The sequence below is a fragment of the Panthera tigris genome, chromosome C1 (genome assembly GCF_018350195.1).
Source record: "Panthera tigris isolate Pti1 chromosome C1, P.tigris_Pti1_mat1.1, whole genome shotgun sequence".
NCBI classification, from domain to species: domain Eukaryota; kingdom Metazoa; phylum Chordata; class Mammalia; order Carnivora; family Felidae; genus Panthera; species Panthera tigris.
In genome coordinates this window covers 84,689,664-84,701,729 of record NC_056667.1, presented here as the reverse complement: position 1 = coordinate 84,701,729, position 12,066 = coordinate 84,689,664, and the positions used below count along the sequence as shown (strand labels likewise).

Sequence of the window (12,066 nt, the reverse complement as noted above, 5' to 3'; positions counted from 1 at the left end):
GAGGCGACTGAGTTCTTGCCTAAATTAAAAGCCAGTGCTTCCTTGGGGCACCTGGGTAGCTTAATCAGTTAAGTGGCTGACTTAGCTCACATCATGATCTCACGGTTCGTGGGTTTGAGCTCCGCGTCAGGCTCTGTGCTGACAGCTCGGAGCCTGAAGCCTGCTTCAGATTCTGTGTCTCCCTTTCTCTCTGTCCCTCCCTGCTCGCACTCTGTCTCTGTCTCAAAAATAAATAAACATTAAAAAAAAAAAAGAAAAAAGCCAGTGCTTCCTCCATTATACCATCCTATTTCTCAATAAAAACAAGAGAGAATGGCAACATGGGAAAAAGAAAGTTGGGAAATCTCTACAGGAAGAAAAACTATGCCAAGTGCACTTACTGACATCTTTTAAGAAAAACCTTTAGAAGAATTACAATGTTCCCTTTTCTTCAGTTACTCTTCTGCCAAAAACTGGAAATCTAACAAAAATTAACTTATATGTAAAAACAAACAAAATTAGAAATGTTTAGTCAAAGAAAATCATTAACATGGGAAAAATCACGTGTTTATGATATTCATATATTTTGTCTGTATTTTTTGAGGATTATTTCTATCTCATTTATTTCTTTAATTTTTAGAGAGAGAGAGAGAGTGTGAGTGGGGAGAGGGGCAGAGGGAAAAAGATTCTTAAGCAGGCTCCGTGCTCAGCGAGGACCCTGGCATGGGGCTTGGTTCCATGACCCTGGGATCATGACCTGAGCCAAAATCAAGAGTCAGATGCTCAACTGACTGAGCTACCAAGGCGTCTCTCCATATTTTATATTACATATATTATATATTTTCTCAACTGAAGGCAATTTTGAGCTCCAGGGATCAGATGCCAATGTCTGAATACATTTTTGATCATCAAAACTTGGTTGTGGGGGAGCTATATTTAAGAGGTAGAGATCAGTGGTGCTGCTAAACACCCTACAACGCACAGGTCAGCCCCCACAACAAATAATCAGCCCAAAATGTCAAAGCACTGAGGCTGAGAAACCCTGTTTTTACTTATAATAATGACCATGGATCTAAAGAGCAGGTCTGCAAACTTTCTGTAAAGAACCAGACAGCAAATATCTGTGTAGGCTATACAGTCTGTCACCAGTGTTCAACTCAGCAAAAACAACCACAGACTATATGTAAATGAATGGATGTGGCTGTGTCCCAAATAAAACATTATTTGAGAAAAACACGCTACTGGGGCGCCTGGGTGGCTCAGTTGGTTAAGCATCCAACTCTTGGTTTCGGCTCAGGTCATGGTATCTCACGGTTCATGAGTTTGAGCCCTGAATCGAGCTCTGTGCTGACAGGATGAAGCCTGCTTGGGATGCTGTCTCTCTCCCTCTCTCTCTCAAAATGACTAAGTGGGCTTAAAAAAAAAGAAAAAAGAAAAACAGGCTACTAACAAGATTTATAAGATTTGCTCTGGCCATAGTTTGCCAGTTCTTGCTTAAGACTGAAACTCCTTAAAGGGTATCCTGAAACCTTTTGCAACAGATCAAATCTAGTTTTCTTCCAATAATTACTAAGAGCTGGGGCGCCTGGATAGCTCAGTTGGTGTAGCGTCTGACTCTTGATACTAACTCAGGTCATGATCTCACAGTTTGTGGGTTCAAACCCTACATCGGGCTCTGTGCTGAAAGTGCATAGCCTGCTTGGGATTCTCTCCCTCCCTCCCTCTCTCTGCCCTGCCCCCACATGCGTGCTCATGGCACAAGCAAGTGTGTGTGCTCTCTCTCTCAAAATAAATAAAAATTTTTAAAAAGTAAGTACTAAGGGCCAAATCTTCCTAGGGACAAAAAAATGTGTGTCACAAAGAATAAAGGGCATAATGAATATGTACAAGATGCTTTATAATATGCTAGACCTTACTGCTAATGATTCACTTTGCCAAGCCACCTTCTATTCAATCAATCTAGTCTCTTCACTGTTTTCAATATTCCCGGGCTTTCCAATATTCACACTTTTATAAATGACATCCTCTTCTTTTGAATGTTTGCTCCCCTTATCTTCTCTATCTATCTAAATCAATCCCCAAACCTTCCAAATTGCTCCTCTGCTACCAAACTTTCCTGTACAAAGCAATCAATTTCTCCTTTAGGGCCCAAAATAAGTGATTACAGCACTCATGACAGTCACATAGGGTTTGTGAAATTTCTTTTATCACATACTAAGTTACTTAGCTCTAATATTTTTCAGTTTTTTAAAATATATATTTCCTTTCAACTGTATTTCAGACTTAAGGGCAGGTACTATATCCATTATACCTTGCATTTAGTATATCTTTATCTTGATTAGTGACTCACAGAGTACCTTCATGTAGTAACTGTTCACTAAATGTTCATAATTATCTGATAATACTGCTTTCAAAGTGATTTAATAACACAGAACAATTATGCAATTTAGTTAATGTTACAAAATAAAAACCTTCACAACCCCCAAAAAAGTATAGTTAAATTAAGATAAACAAACATCCCTGTTTAATTTTTTTAATTTGAGAGAGAAAGAGAGAGGGAGGGGCAGAGAGAGAGGTAGGGAGAGAATTCCAAGCAGGGTTCACACTGTCAGTGCAGACCCTGACTCAGGGCTCGAACTCACAAACGGTGAGATCATGACCCGATCTGAAATCAAGAGTCGGACACTGAACCAACCGAGCCATCCAGGCACCCCAATCCCTGTTTGATTTTTTTTTTTTTAATATTTAGTTTTGGGAGAGTGCAAGTGGGAGGAGGGGCAGAGAGGTGAACAGAGGATGTGAAGCGGGCTCTGTGCCGACAGGCTGACGGCCGTGAGTCCGATGTGAGGCTTGAACTCACAAACCCCAAGATCATTATCTGAGCCGAAGTCAGATGCTCAAACTGACTAAGCCACCTAGGTGACCCCGTTTGATTTTTAAACAAAATTTTAACATGTAAAGATTTTGATCTGAGGCTCTTTTAGCACCAGACTTAGAGCTGAACAGGAAAAGGTGTAACATTTCCCAAGAAATTTTACAAATCTTGTAATTTATGGAATTAAAATTTTTTTGAGAGTAAATAGTTCTTAAAATATTAATGCCTTAGGACTATCTCTATAGCAAAGGCTACTAGGCCATTTACATAGAAGAGATGCTGTGTATCTGAGTGTATGGTCTTAATCCATAACACAGACTGTGCCTCTAAGCAGCCTAGACCATCAAACACTGGGCTAGTATTTTCAGAACCATAGGTCAAAAAAGTAACCCACTTCTAGGCATTATAGATCCTAAACTTACTGTTATTAATCATCACTGACTGAATATCCACTACCCCTTAAAAAATATTTGGCAGTGTAAAATTCTTCTTTCTGGTTAATGTAAATCCCCTTGGTGGAGACTTTACCATCCTCTCTTGGGCAGGCCCTCCACACAGCTTTTGTTCTTTCACTATGTTCTAGGAGAATACAAGATTCTAGAAGTTCTTTGAGTTTAAAACTTAAAGACAACTGAAACCACATGAAATTAAAAAAATCTTTAACTTCACATTAATTCTGAAAACTAAGGAATTTATTAAAATTCAAAACATCATAATCCTGTTTATTATCATTAAATATGCCTTACCATTGCTTCTCTGTTAAATGAATCAATTCAAAGATCTTTGAAATTTAAAATGTTGAAACTTTATAATTTTTGAGAACTATGTATGGAAAGAAAGATACTGACTTAACATATAAATAAACTGAATTATACTTCATCCTCATTCTCCCTTTTATACGTTAAGAGCTGTGACCCTCTAAGAGGCACCATTTATAATCAGTTTCAAAGCACGTAAGACATAAAATGTTTAAAGATTAACTGATTTTTAGAAAGGGGGCGAAGTGCTATGACTTGGTGCCTTCTTGTACCTCGACACGCACCCCCGCCGCCCGCCACACCAACACAGGAGTTGGGAGTAAGGGAGTACAGGAGTCCAAAACAAAGAAGACTGCCAACAAAGTCAACAACAAAAATTTGTAAGCAAAAAGCCTCAAAATGAGCAAAACCTTTTCAGGCCTGTACTGAGTTAATATACTGGTTCTTAATTAGTGATATATACTAGATATAGGAGAATCACTTCTAAAAAATCCACGTCTGAGCCTCACTCTTGAAAATTCAGATTTCAGCAGGACAGGTTATAAGGCCCGGGTATTTTGAAGAAACTCTCCAAATATCACTGATATTCACTTCTAGTAAAAAATCACTGACTAACAGCACATTTTTAACTGCTGAAAATGTTCATCTCTGGTTGGCTAATTTGTCTTAATGGTGAAAGTGAAGTTCATACTGAAGCCAAGCTCTCTTATCCAATGCCTGAAGGCCAAAGTACCTGAAAGCACCTGGAATATAACAAATCTCAGCATTCAGATACAATCTAATGTCTACAACTCAATCCTTGTTTTGCCTAGTTCTGTCCCACACCATCCTCACAAGGATTTCCCCATCACACGAGAAAAATATAGAACACAAAAACTGAAATTATTTAAAACATGCATATAATATTATAGATGAGAAAAGAATTAGAAAAATAAAACTCTAAGCCTAATATTCATTAAACTTGATAGTTTTCTTTCCTGAGGACACTTGACTTTAAAAATATTAATGAAATAAAAACTGAAAAAGGTAAAGGATTAGGATTCTCGTTTCGCCATTTAAAAATTCAGATATAAATGACAAAAATGGGAATTAAGAATAACTGTTATAACAACCATGGGGGGAAAAGTCTTGCTATACATCAACTGGCAATGTTATAGATATTATTACAAAAAATATAATCATGCTAGCAAAAAAAAAAATTAAGTCCTCACAAATTGGTACCTTTTATTTTCCTGATCAGAATTCAATTCTGTATTTAAAAAAGAAAAAAAATCAAAAGCACTAAACATTTTTTAACAAAAAGAATTAAAAATACACTAAGCACAAAGTTAGTTTTCCCATAACTATGATAAATGAAGCCTTTATGTCTAAATAACTGGATTCTTTCCTTGTTCTTAAAGAAGACAGTCTCTGTCCAATTAGGAAAGAAAAATACAAAAGTTAGATAAAAAATAGGCATATCTAAAGAATACAAACCAGAAGCAAATTTTAAAAATTGCCATACACACTTTAAATCCTGCTGACAAATATGGAAACATCACAAAAAGCTTTTTTGATGGCTTGTGAACAATTTACCCAAAACATTTTAATCTCTCTACTTAGCTACTGTTTGGACTGCCAATAACCTTACCTAAAGCCTGGGTATAAACCACCGACTGCCAGCATTCCCCCAGGCTGAGCACTGGAACAAAGCAAGCCTAGTTTCAAATACGAACTCTGCAGTTTACCTTCACAGTTGTAGCAAGTAAGTTGCTTAATTTTCTAAACCTTAATTTTCTCAACTCTATTATCAAGCTAATACCTCACCCGTAAGGTGATTTTGAGGATTAAAAGTGAAAATGTATTTAAAGTGCCTAGCACAGTGCCTGGACCCATCATAACATAAATCAAAATATACTGTTTACTATCACAAAGCTCAAGTAATTTAAATCATAGGACTGATGATCTACCAGACATTTATATGTTAAACTGGTAGTAGATTATAAAAAAGCACACGAGAACATTATGAAGGCTAACAGAAAAGTGTGAGACCACATAGTTATCACAGCACCTCAGTGGCCCATGACATCAGGTTATTACAATGTAAAGAAGTTACAAATGTCATAATGAACTTGCATCACCTGATCAAGTTCCAAATCAGACTACATGGATTATGAAGGCAGGAAATGTGTACATTAATTTTTGAAGGACTTCCATCAGAAATTATTAACAAAAACAAACAAAAAGATCAGACATTTTAAAAGTTCACATTTCAATCTTGACAATCTATTAATGTAAAACTGATGACCTACTACAAGTAAATCTTTCTTAAAAAGTAAAAGATCTCAGTGAAAACATATTCAAATCAGCATTCTTACAATTATATGTTAAGGAACTGTCATTATTCAGGGAACTAATCTCACTTGCAATGCATGGTTTATTATAGAAGAAACTGTATTTATGTGACATTTTCTTTTCTTCTGGTTTTAACAGTATTCATGAATATACCCTATATGTTCAAAATAATTACTAAACATCTGTATTTTATGTAGATCCAGTAATGATTATGTAGCCATAAAATAAATATGGAAATAAATGGAACATACATTTTCTTTCTTAGAACACATATCTACTTATATGATCATCCAGTTTATTTATAAACAAACTTTTTTATAAAAACCCTTTTTGTGTAACAATGAACAATCTCAAAAAAATATAAGGAAGCATATCTCTCTAAAATTCTACTCTTCTAGATCTGGTAAGTTGTATATTTATCCTAATTACATCTTTCAAGATACTACTGACTTCTGCCATAATGACTCCTTTGTTTATTCTATTCCCCACCAATAGGAGAGAACTAGCTATCAAGGGGTAGCAAGGATGTTTGGGCTGGCAAGGATGTCTTTTCTAAGGTTCCCAACCTGGGAGTATGTGGGCAAAATCAGCTTAGGGTTGTGAAAAGAAATGATCTTCTTAGATGGTTACCTTTACAGCCTTAGCCTAAACTAAGAGAAACTTGCATTTGGAAAATGCAGCTACATTAATGAATCTCAAAATAATAATACTGAGTGATTCAGGTCATAGATACCATCTTTCCTAAGCCTGTCAGTTTAAGGATCCCATCCACCCTATCCAGAGTGTGGGCTGAGTCCCTGCTGACCCACGTGTGGCGTTCACAAGAAAAACCGCACCCAGCCAAGCCTTCCCAAACAGTAAAGGAGAAGTAAAGATTGGAAAAGACAACTAAACCAGGAAAAGATAGTACCTGAAGGGTTGACAATATTGGCACAAGAATGAACTGTGAAAAGGGCCATGTTTTCCCCCAAAATTGAACAAGATTTAAGTTCACAATAAATAAATTAAAAGATTACTTACCACCAAGGTGGGTGCTGTCAATAATCCCCAAGCAAAAAACTCCAAAAAGATGACGATAACCGCATGATAAACACTAGGAGAACCTATTCCTTGAGGCTATAAAAACAGATTTTAAAAAAGTTAACAGTGCATTCCAGAATCACTAACAATTATGGCAATAGTCAATATATGTTTATTGAGAACATACATGTATTGGCACTATGTCAAACATCTGGACACTCGCTATCCCTGTCCTCAAAGTGACAGGGACAGACAAGGAACAAATACATTATAAAAGCACAGTGTGCAGAATCCAAGGTAGGGATAGGAACATCAGACTTCCAGGAGGAACACTAAAACGATGAAAAGGTGTAAGTCACACAAGACTGAGAGGTAGGAAGGTGAACAAGAGAGATCAAGGCAGCAGCCTATACAAGGCTTGAAAGCAGGAGGCATTACAGGACTCATATAGTTCAGTACAGCTACAACACAGGCCGCATACCAGGAGTTCGAGAGATGAGCGAGAGGCACACAGGACTAACTTCCATGCAAAGGAGTCTATATTTGAAGGCCATGGGGAGCCGCTAAAGGATGATACGATTCATGTGACCAGATGAAAGTTTTAAGGAAGATCAATTTGGCAAAGGCGTAGCAGATGGATGGATTAAAAGGGGGCAAAATGGAGGAATATTAACAGGAGGCTCCATGGGGCACTTGGGTGGCTCAGTTGGTTAAACATCTGGTTAAGCATCCAGTTAAACATTTGGTTAAACATCCATCTTTGTTTCAGCTCAGGCCCTGACCTCACAGTTTGTGAGTCGGAGCACGGCATCAAGGCTACCAGGCAGAGACTGCTTGGGATTCTGTCTCCCTTTCTCTCTCTCTGCCCCTCCCCTGCTTACTCTCTCTCACTCTCAAAATAAAAAAACTTAAAAAAAAAAAAAAAAAACCCACACAGGAGACTCCTGCACTAATCTCAAAGCATAAATGAAGCACGTGGCAAGAATTGTAACAGATATTAACATGGCTCAAAAGCAGAACAGTCCTGGGGCGCCTGGGTGGCTCAGTCAGTTAAGCGTCTGACTTTCGGCTAAGGTCATGATTTCATGATTTGTGGGTTCAAGCCCCACATTGAGCTCTGTGCTGACACAACTGAGAGCCTGAAGCCTACTTCAGATTCTGTGTTCCCTTCTCTCTGCCCCTCGCCCACTCATGATCTCTCTCTCTCAAACATAAACATTAAAAAAAAATTTCTTAAAAAAAAAAAAAAAGGCAGAAGAGTCCCCAGAGTAATACGTGAGAGATCTGGGATTGATATACACAAGACAGGCACCTGGGTGGCTCAGCCAGTTAGGCATCTGACTCTTGATTTCGGCTCAGGTCACGATCTTATGATCTGTGGGATCCAGCCCTGTGTGGGGCTCTGCGCTGATAGTGTGGAGCCTGCTTGAGATTCTCTCACTCCTCTCTCTGCCCCTCCCCCGTGCTCGCTCTCTCTCTCTCTCTCTCTCTCAAAATAAACAAACTTAAAAAGAAAAGATTCTCTCTGATATACACAAGAAAGAAAATACAAAAATTAAGTTTATACTGCTCCAAGCAATGTCTTAAGAATTACTTTAGTTGTTGAATTTCATATTTTAAGGTAAATATTAAATTGATGGAAAGCAAATGACCTCTAACATTAACTCAGTCTCCACTAACAGGTTTCTATAATAAAAAGTTTAACCAACACATATTACAATGTTATACTTAACTTTTAAAGTATATTCAATAGTCTTATGTGGAAACTATGAAGTGTTTGGATTTCTCTATATACTAAAAATGATGCCACATCATTTTTAATATCGTCATGATATATCATCATTATTTAAAAAAAACAGTAACTCTCCCAACTTGCAGAATTTAGGTCCCTGAAAACTCCTTTGGTAGAACGTGCAGTTTAGGAACTTGAGACACAAGAGGTAGGGTGGAGAATGGGGGACACAAGAGTTGAAGGACCATGGGTGGGAATGAATTTGTTCAATATTCATGCAACAAACATTAAACAGAGCAGCTACTATGTGGCAGAGATGCTGGGATTACAAAAACCATTAAGACACACTCCCTGAGCTCAAAGAATTCACAGTCTAGAGAGGAAGGAACCTCATTATAAATCATCTGCTTATGTGCAAATGCAATAAAAGAGACAAGTTGGGAAGCAAGAAAGGAATATTGCAAGAAAAGGAGATAGTGTGGACAATCTCATCAGAGAAAACCATAATGAAATAGACAAGGGCCATGACAGTTTAGGGCTGATGGAGAATAAAGTCATCATGGAGTAAAGAAAGGAAGGCAGAAGAGGTAGGTAGCCTGTAAGCCTTGTTAAGGAGTTTCTCTTCATTAGAGCCATAGTGAACTATTAAAGGGTTTCAAGCAAGGGAATGGCATGATTGGACCTGCATTTTTCAATACCTCATGATGATTTCCTCAAGTTTGTAACCAAGCAGCAAACTGCATGTAAAATAAGGTTATTTCAAACAGTTGAAACAAGAGATGATGAGGGCATGGAACAGAGGAGTGGCAAGGACGCTGAAGGGGAGGGAATGGATATAGTCTTTAGAATGTGAAATAGGCAGCACCTGATAAATCTGGGAGGGAGAGTGAAGAAAGACTTCCCAGCTCTTTTCTCCCATAAGGCTCAGATTTACTTCAGGTCCTATCTAAGACATTGCTCCTTGTACTTGAAAATTTCTACTGTTTTTTGAGGGCTGACTAAACTAATTAGCATGAATTCTGATGTTTGAAACCACCAGAGTGGGTGAGATTATCGGGAGAAGAAGTGGAAAAAGAACAGTGGGTTAAGACCAGACTCTAAGAAACACCAACATTTAAGTAGCGAGCAGAGGAAAATGAACCATGAAGAAAATAAAGAAGGAACAAATCAGAGAAATAACAGGAGATTTAAGAGAATACAGTGTTACTGAAGATAAAGGAGTAGTTTTAGTAAGGAAGGGGTGATGTGCAGTACCAAACAGAGCAAGTTGTTAAGGTAAGGTCAAAACATGTCTTTAGGATTGCTAAGCCCCAAACTGGTTTTGTCCACCACCACATACACTCAGCATCTAGTGAAAAGCCTAGAACTTCTCAGGACCCTTAACATGCTAATTTACATTATGAATTTCCAAAAAGATACAGTGAACACTGTATTCCAAACTTGACAGAATCCTTCTTTCATACAACAGACAGTATCTCACGGCCATCTGAGTTCCTTGTAAAACTATTTGGGAAATACTGATAAAAAGTAAGATAATGATCGGACTTCAAGCTGTTAATACAAAGCTGTAATCATCAAGGCAGTATGGTACTGGCACAAAAACAGACACTCAGATCAATGGAACAGAATAGAGAACCCAGAAATGGACCCACAAATGTATGGCCAACTAATTTTTGACAAAGCAGGAAAGAATATCCAATGGAATAAAGACAGTCTCTTCAGCAAGTGGTGCTGGGAAAACTGGGCAGCGACATGCAGAAAAATGAATCTGGACCACTTTCTTACACCATACACAAAAATAAACTCAAAATGGATGAAAGACCTAATCGTAAGACAGGAAGCCATCAAAATCCTCGAGGAGAAAGTCGGCAAAAACCTCTTTGATCTTGGCCACAGCAACTTCGTCTCCAGAGGCAAGGGAAACAAAAGCAACAATGAACTATTGGGACCTCATCAAAATAAAAAGCTTCTGCACAGTGAAGGAAACAATCAGCAAAACTAAAAGGCAACCGATGGAATGGGAGAAGATATTTGCAAACAACATATCAGATAAAGGGTTAGTATACAAAATATATAAAGAACTTATCAAACTCAACACCCAAAAAACAAATAATCCAGTGAAGAAATGGGCAAAAGACATGAATAGACACTTCTCCAAAGAAGACATCCAGATGGCCAACTGACACATGAAAAAATGCTCCACATCACTCATCATCAGGGAAATAGAAATTCAAACCACAATGAGATACCACCTCACACCTGTCAGAATGGCTAACATTAACAATTCAGGCAACAACAGATGTTGGTGAGGATGCAGAGAAAGAGGATCTCTTTTGCACTGCTGGTGGGAATGCAAACTGGGGCAGCCACTCTAAAAACAGTATGGAGGTTCCTCAAAAAATTAAAAATAGAACTACTCTACGACCCAGCACTACTAGGTGTTTATCCAAGGGATACAGGGGTGCTGTTTCAAAGGGGCACACGCACCCCAATGTTTATAGCAGCACTATCAACAATAGCCAAAGTATGGAAAGAGCCCAAGTGTCCATCAATGGATGAATGGATAAAGAAGATGTGGTATACACACACACACACACACACACACACACACACACACACACACACACACACACACACAATGGAGTATTACTCAGCAATCAAAAAGAATGAAATCTTGCCATTTGTAACTACGTGGATGGAACTAGAGGGTATTATGCTAAGCAAAACTAGTCCGAGAAAGACAAATATCATATGACTTCACTCATATGAGCGCTTTAAGATACAAAACAGATGAACATGGGGCACCTGGGTGGCTCAGTCGGTTGGGCGTCCGACTTCAGCTCAGGTCATGTTCTCACTGTTCATGGTTCAAGCCTGGTGTCGGGCTCTGTGCTGACAGCTTGGGGCCTGGAGCTTGCTTCCGATTCTGTGTCTCCCTCTCTCTGACCCTCCCCCGCTCATGCTCTGTGTCTCTCTCTCTCAGAAATAAACATTAAAAAAATTTTTTTTTTAAAGGGAGAGGGGCACCTGGGTGGCTCAGTCAGTTAAGTGTCTAATTCCGGCTCAGGTCAGGATCTCACTGTTCGTGAGTTCGAGTCCCCCAGTCGGGCTCTGTGCTGACAGCCCAGAGCCTGGAGCCTGCTTCAGATTCTGTGTCTCCCTCTCTCTCTCTGCCCTGCCCCTACTTGCATTCTGTCTCTCTGACCCTCAAAAATAAATAAACATTTAAAAAAAAAACCAAATGAACATAAGGGAAGGGAAGCAAAAATAATATAAAAACAGGGAGGGGGACAAAACATAAGAGACTCTTAACTATGGAGAACAGAGGGTTACTGGAGGAACTGTGGGTGGGGGGAATAGGATAAATG

General features: G+C 38.5%; 1 protein-coding gene across 3 annotated transcripts in view; it reads right to left on the bottom strand.

Moving 5' to 3' along the window:
- MFSD14A (major facilitator superfamily domain containing 14A) overlaps nt 1–12,066 on the bottom strand; it is a 44,681-nt gene that overhangs the window by 20,814 nt on the left and 11,801 nt on the right. For 2 of the 3 annotated variants that reach the window (XM_042997989.1, XM_042997990.1), the window contains exon 2: nt 6,967–7,062. In XM_042997989.1, coding sequence (XP_042853923.1) covers nt 6,967–7,062 — 96 coding nt within the window. Of the gene's footprint in view, nt 1–5,242; nt 5,767–6,966; nt 7,063–12,066 lie in introns of those variants that run through there. The other variant, XM_042997991.1, reaches the window with a different exon arrangement.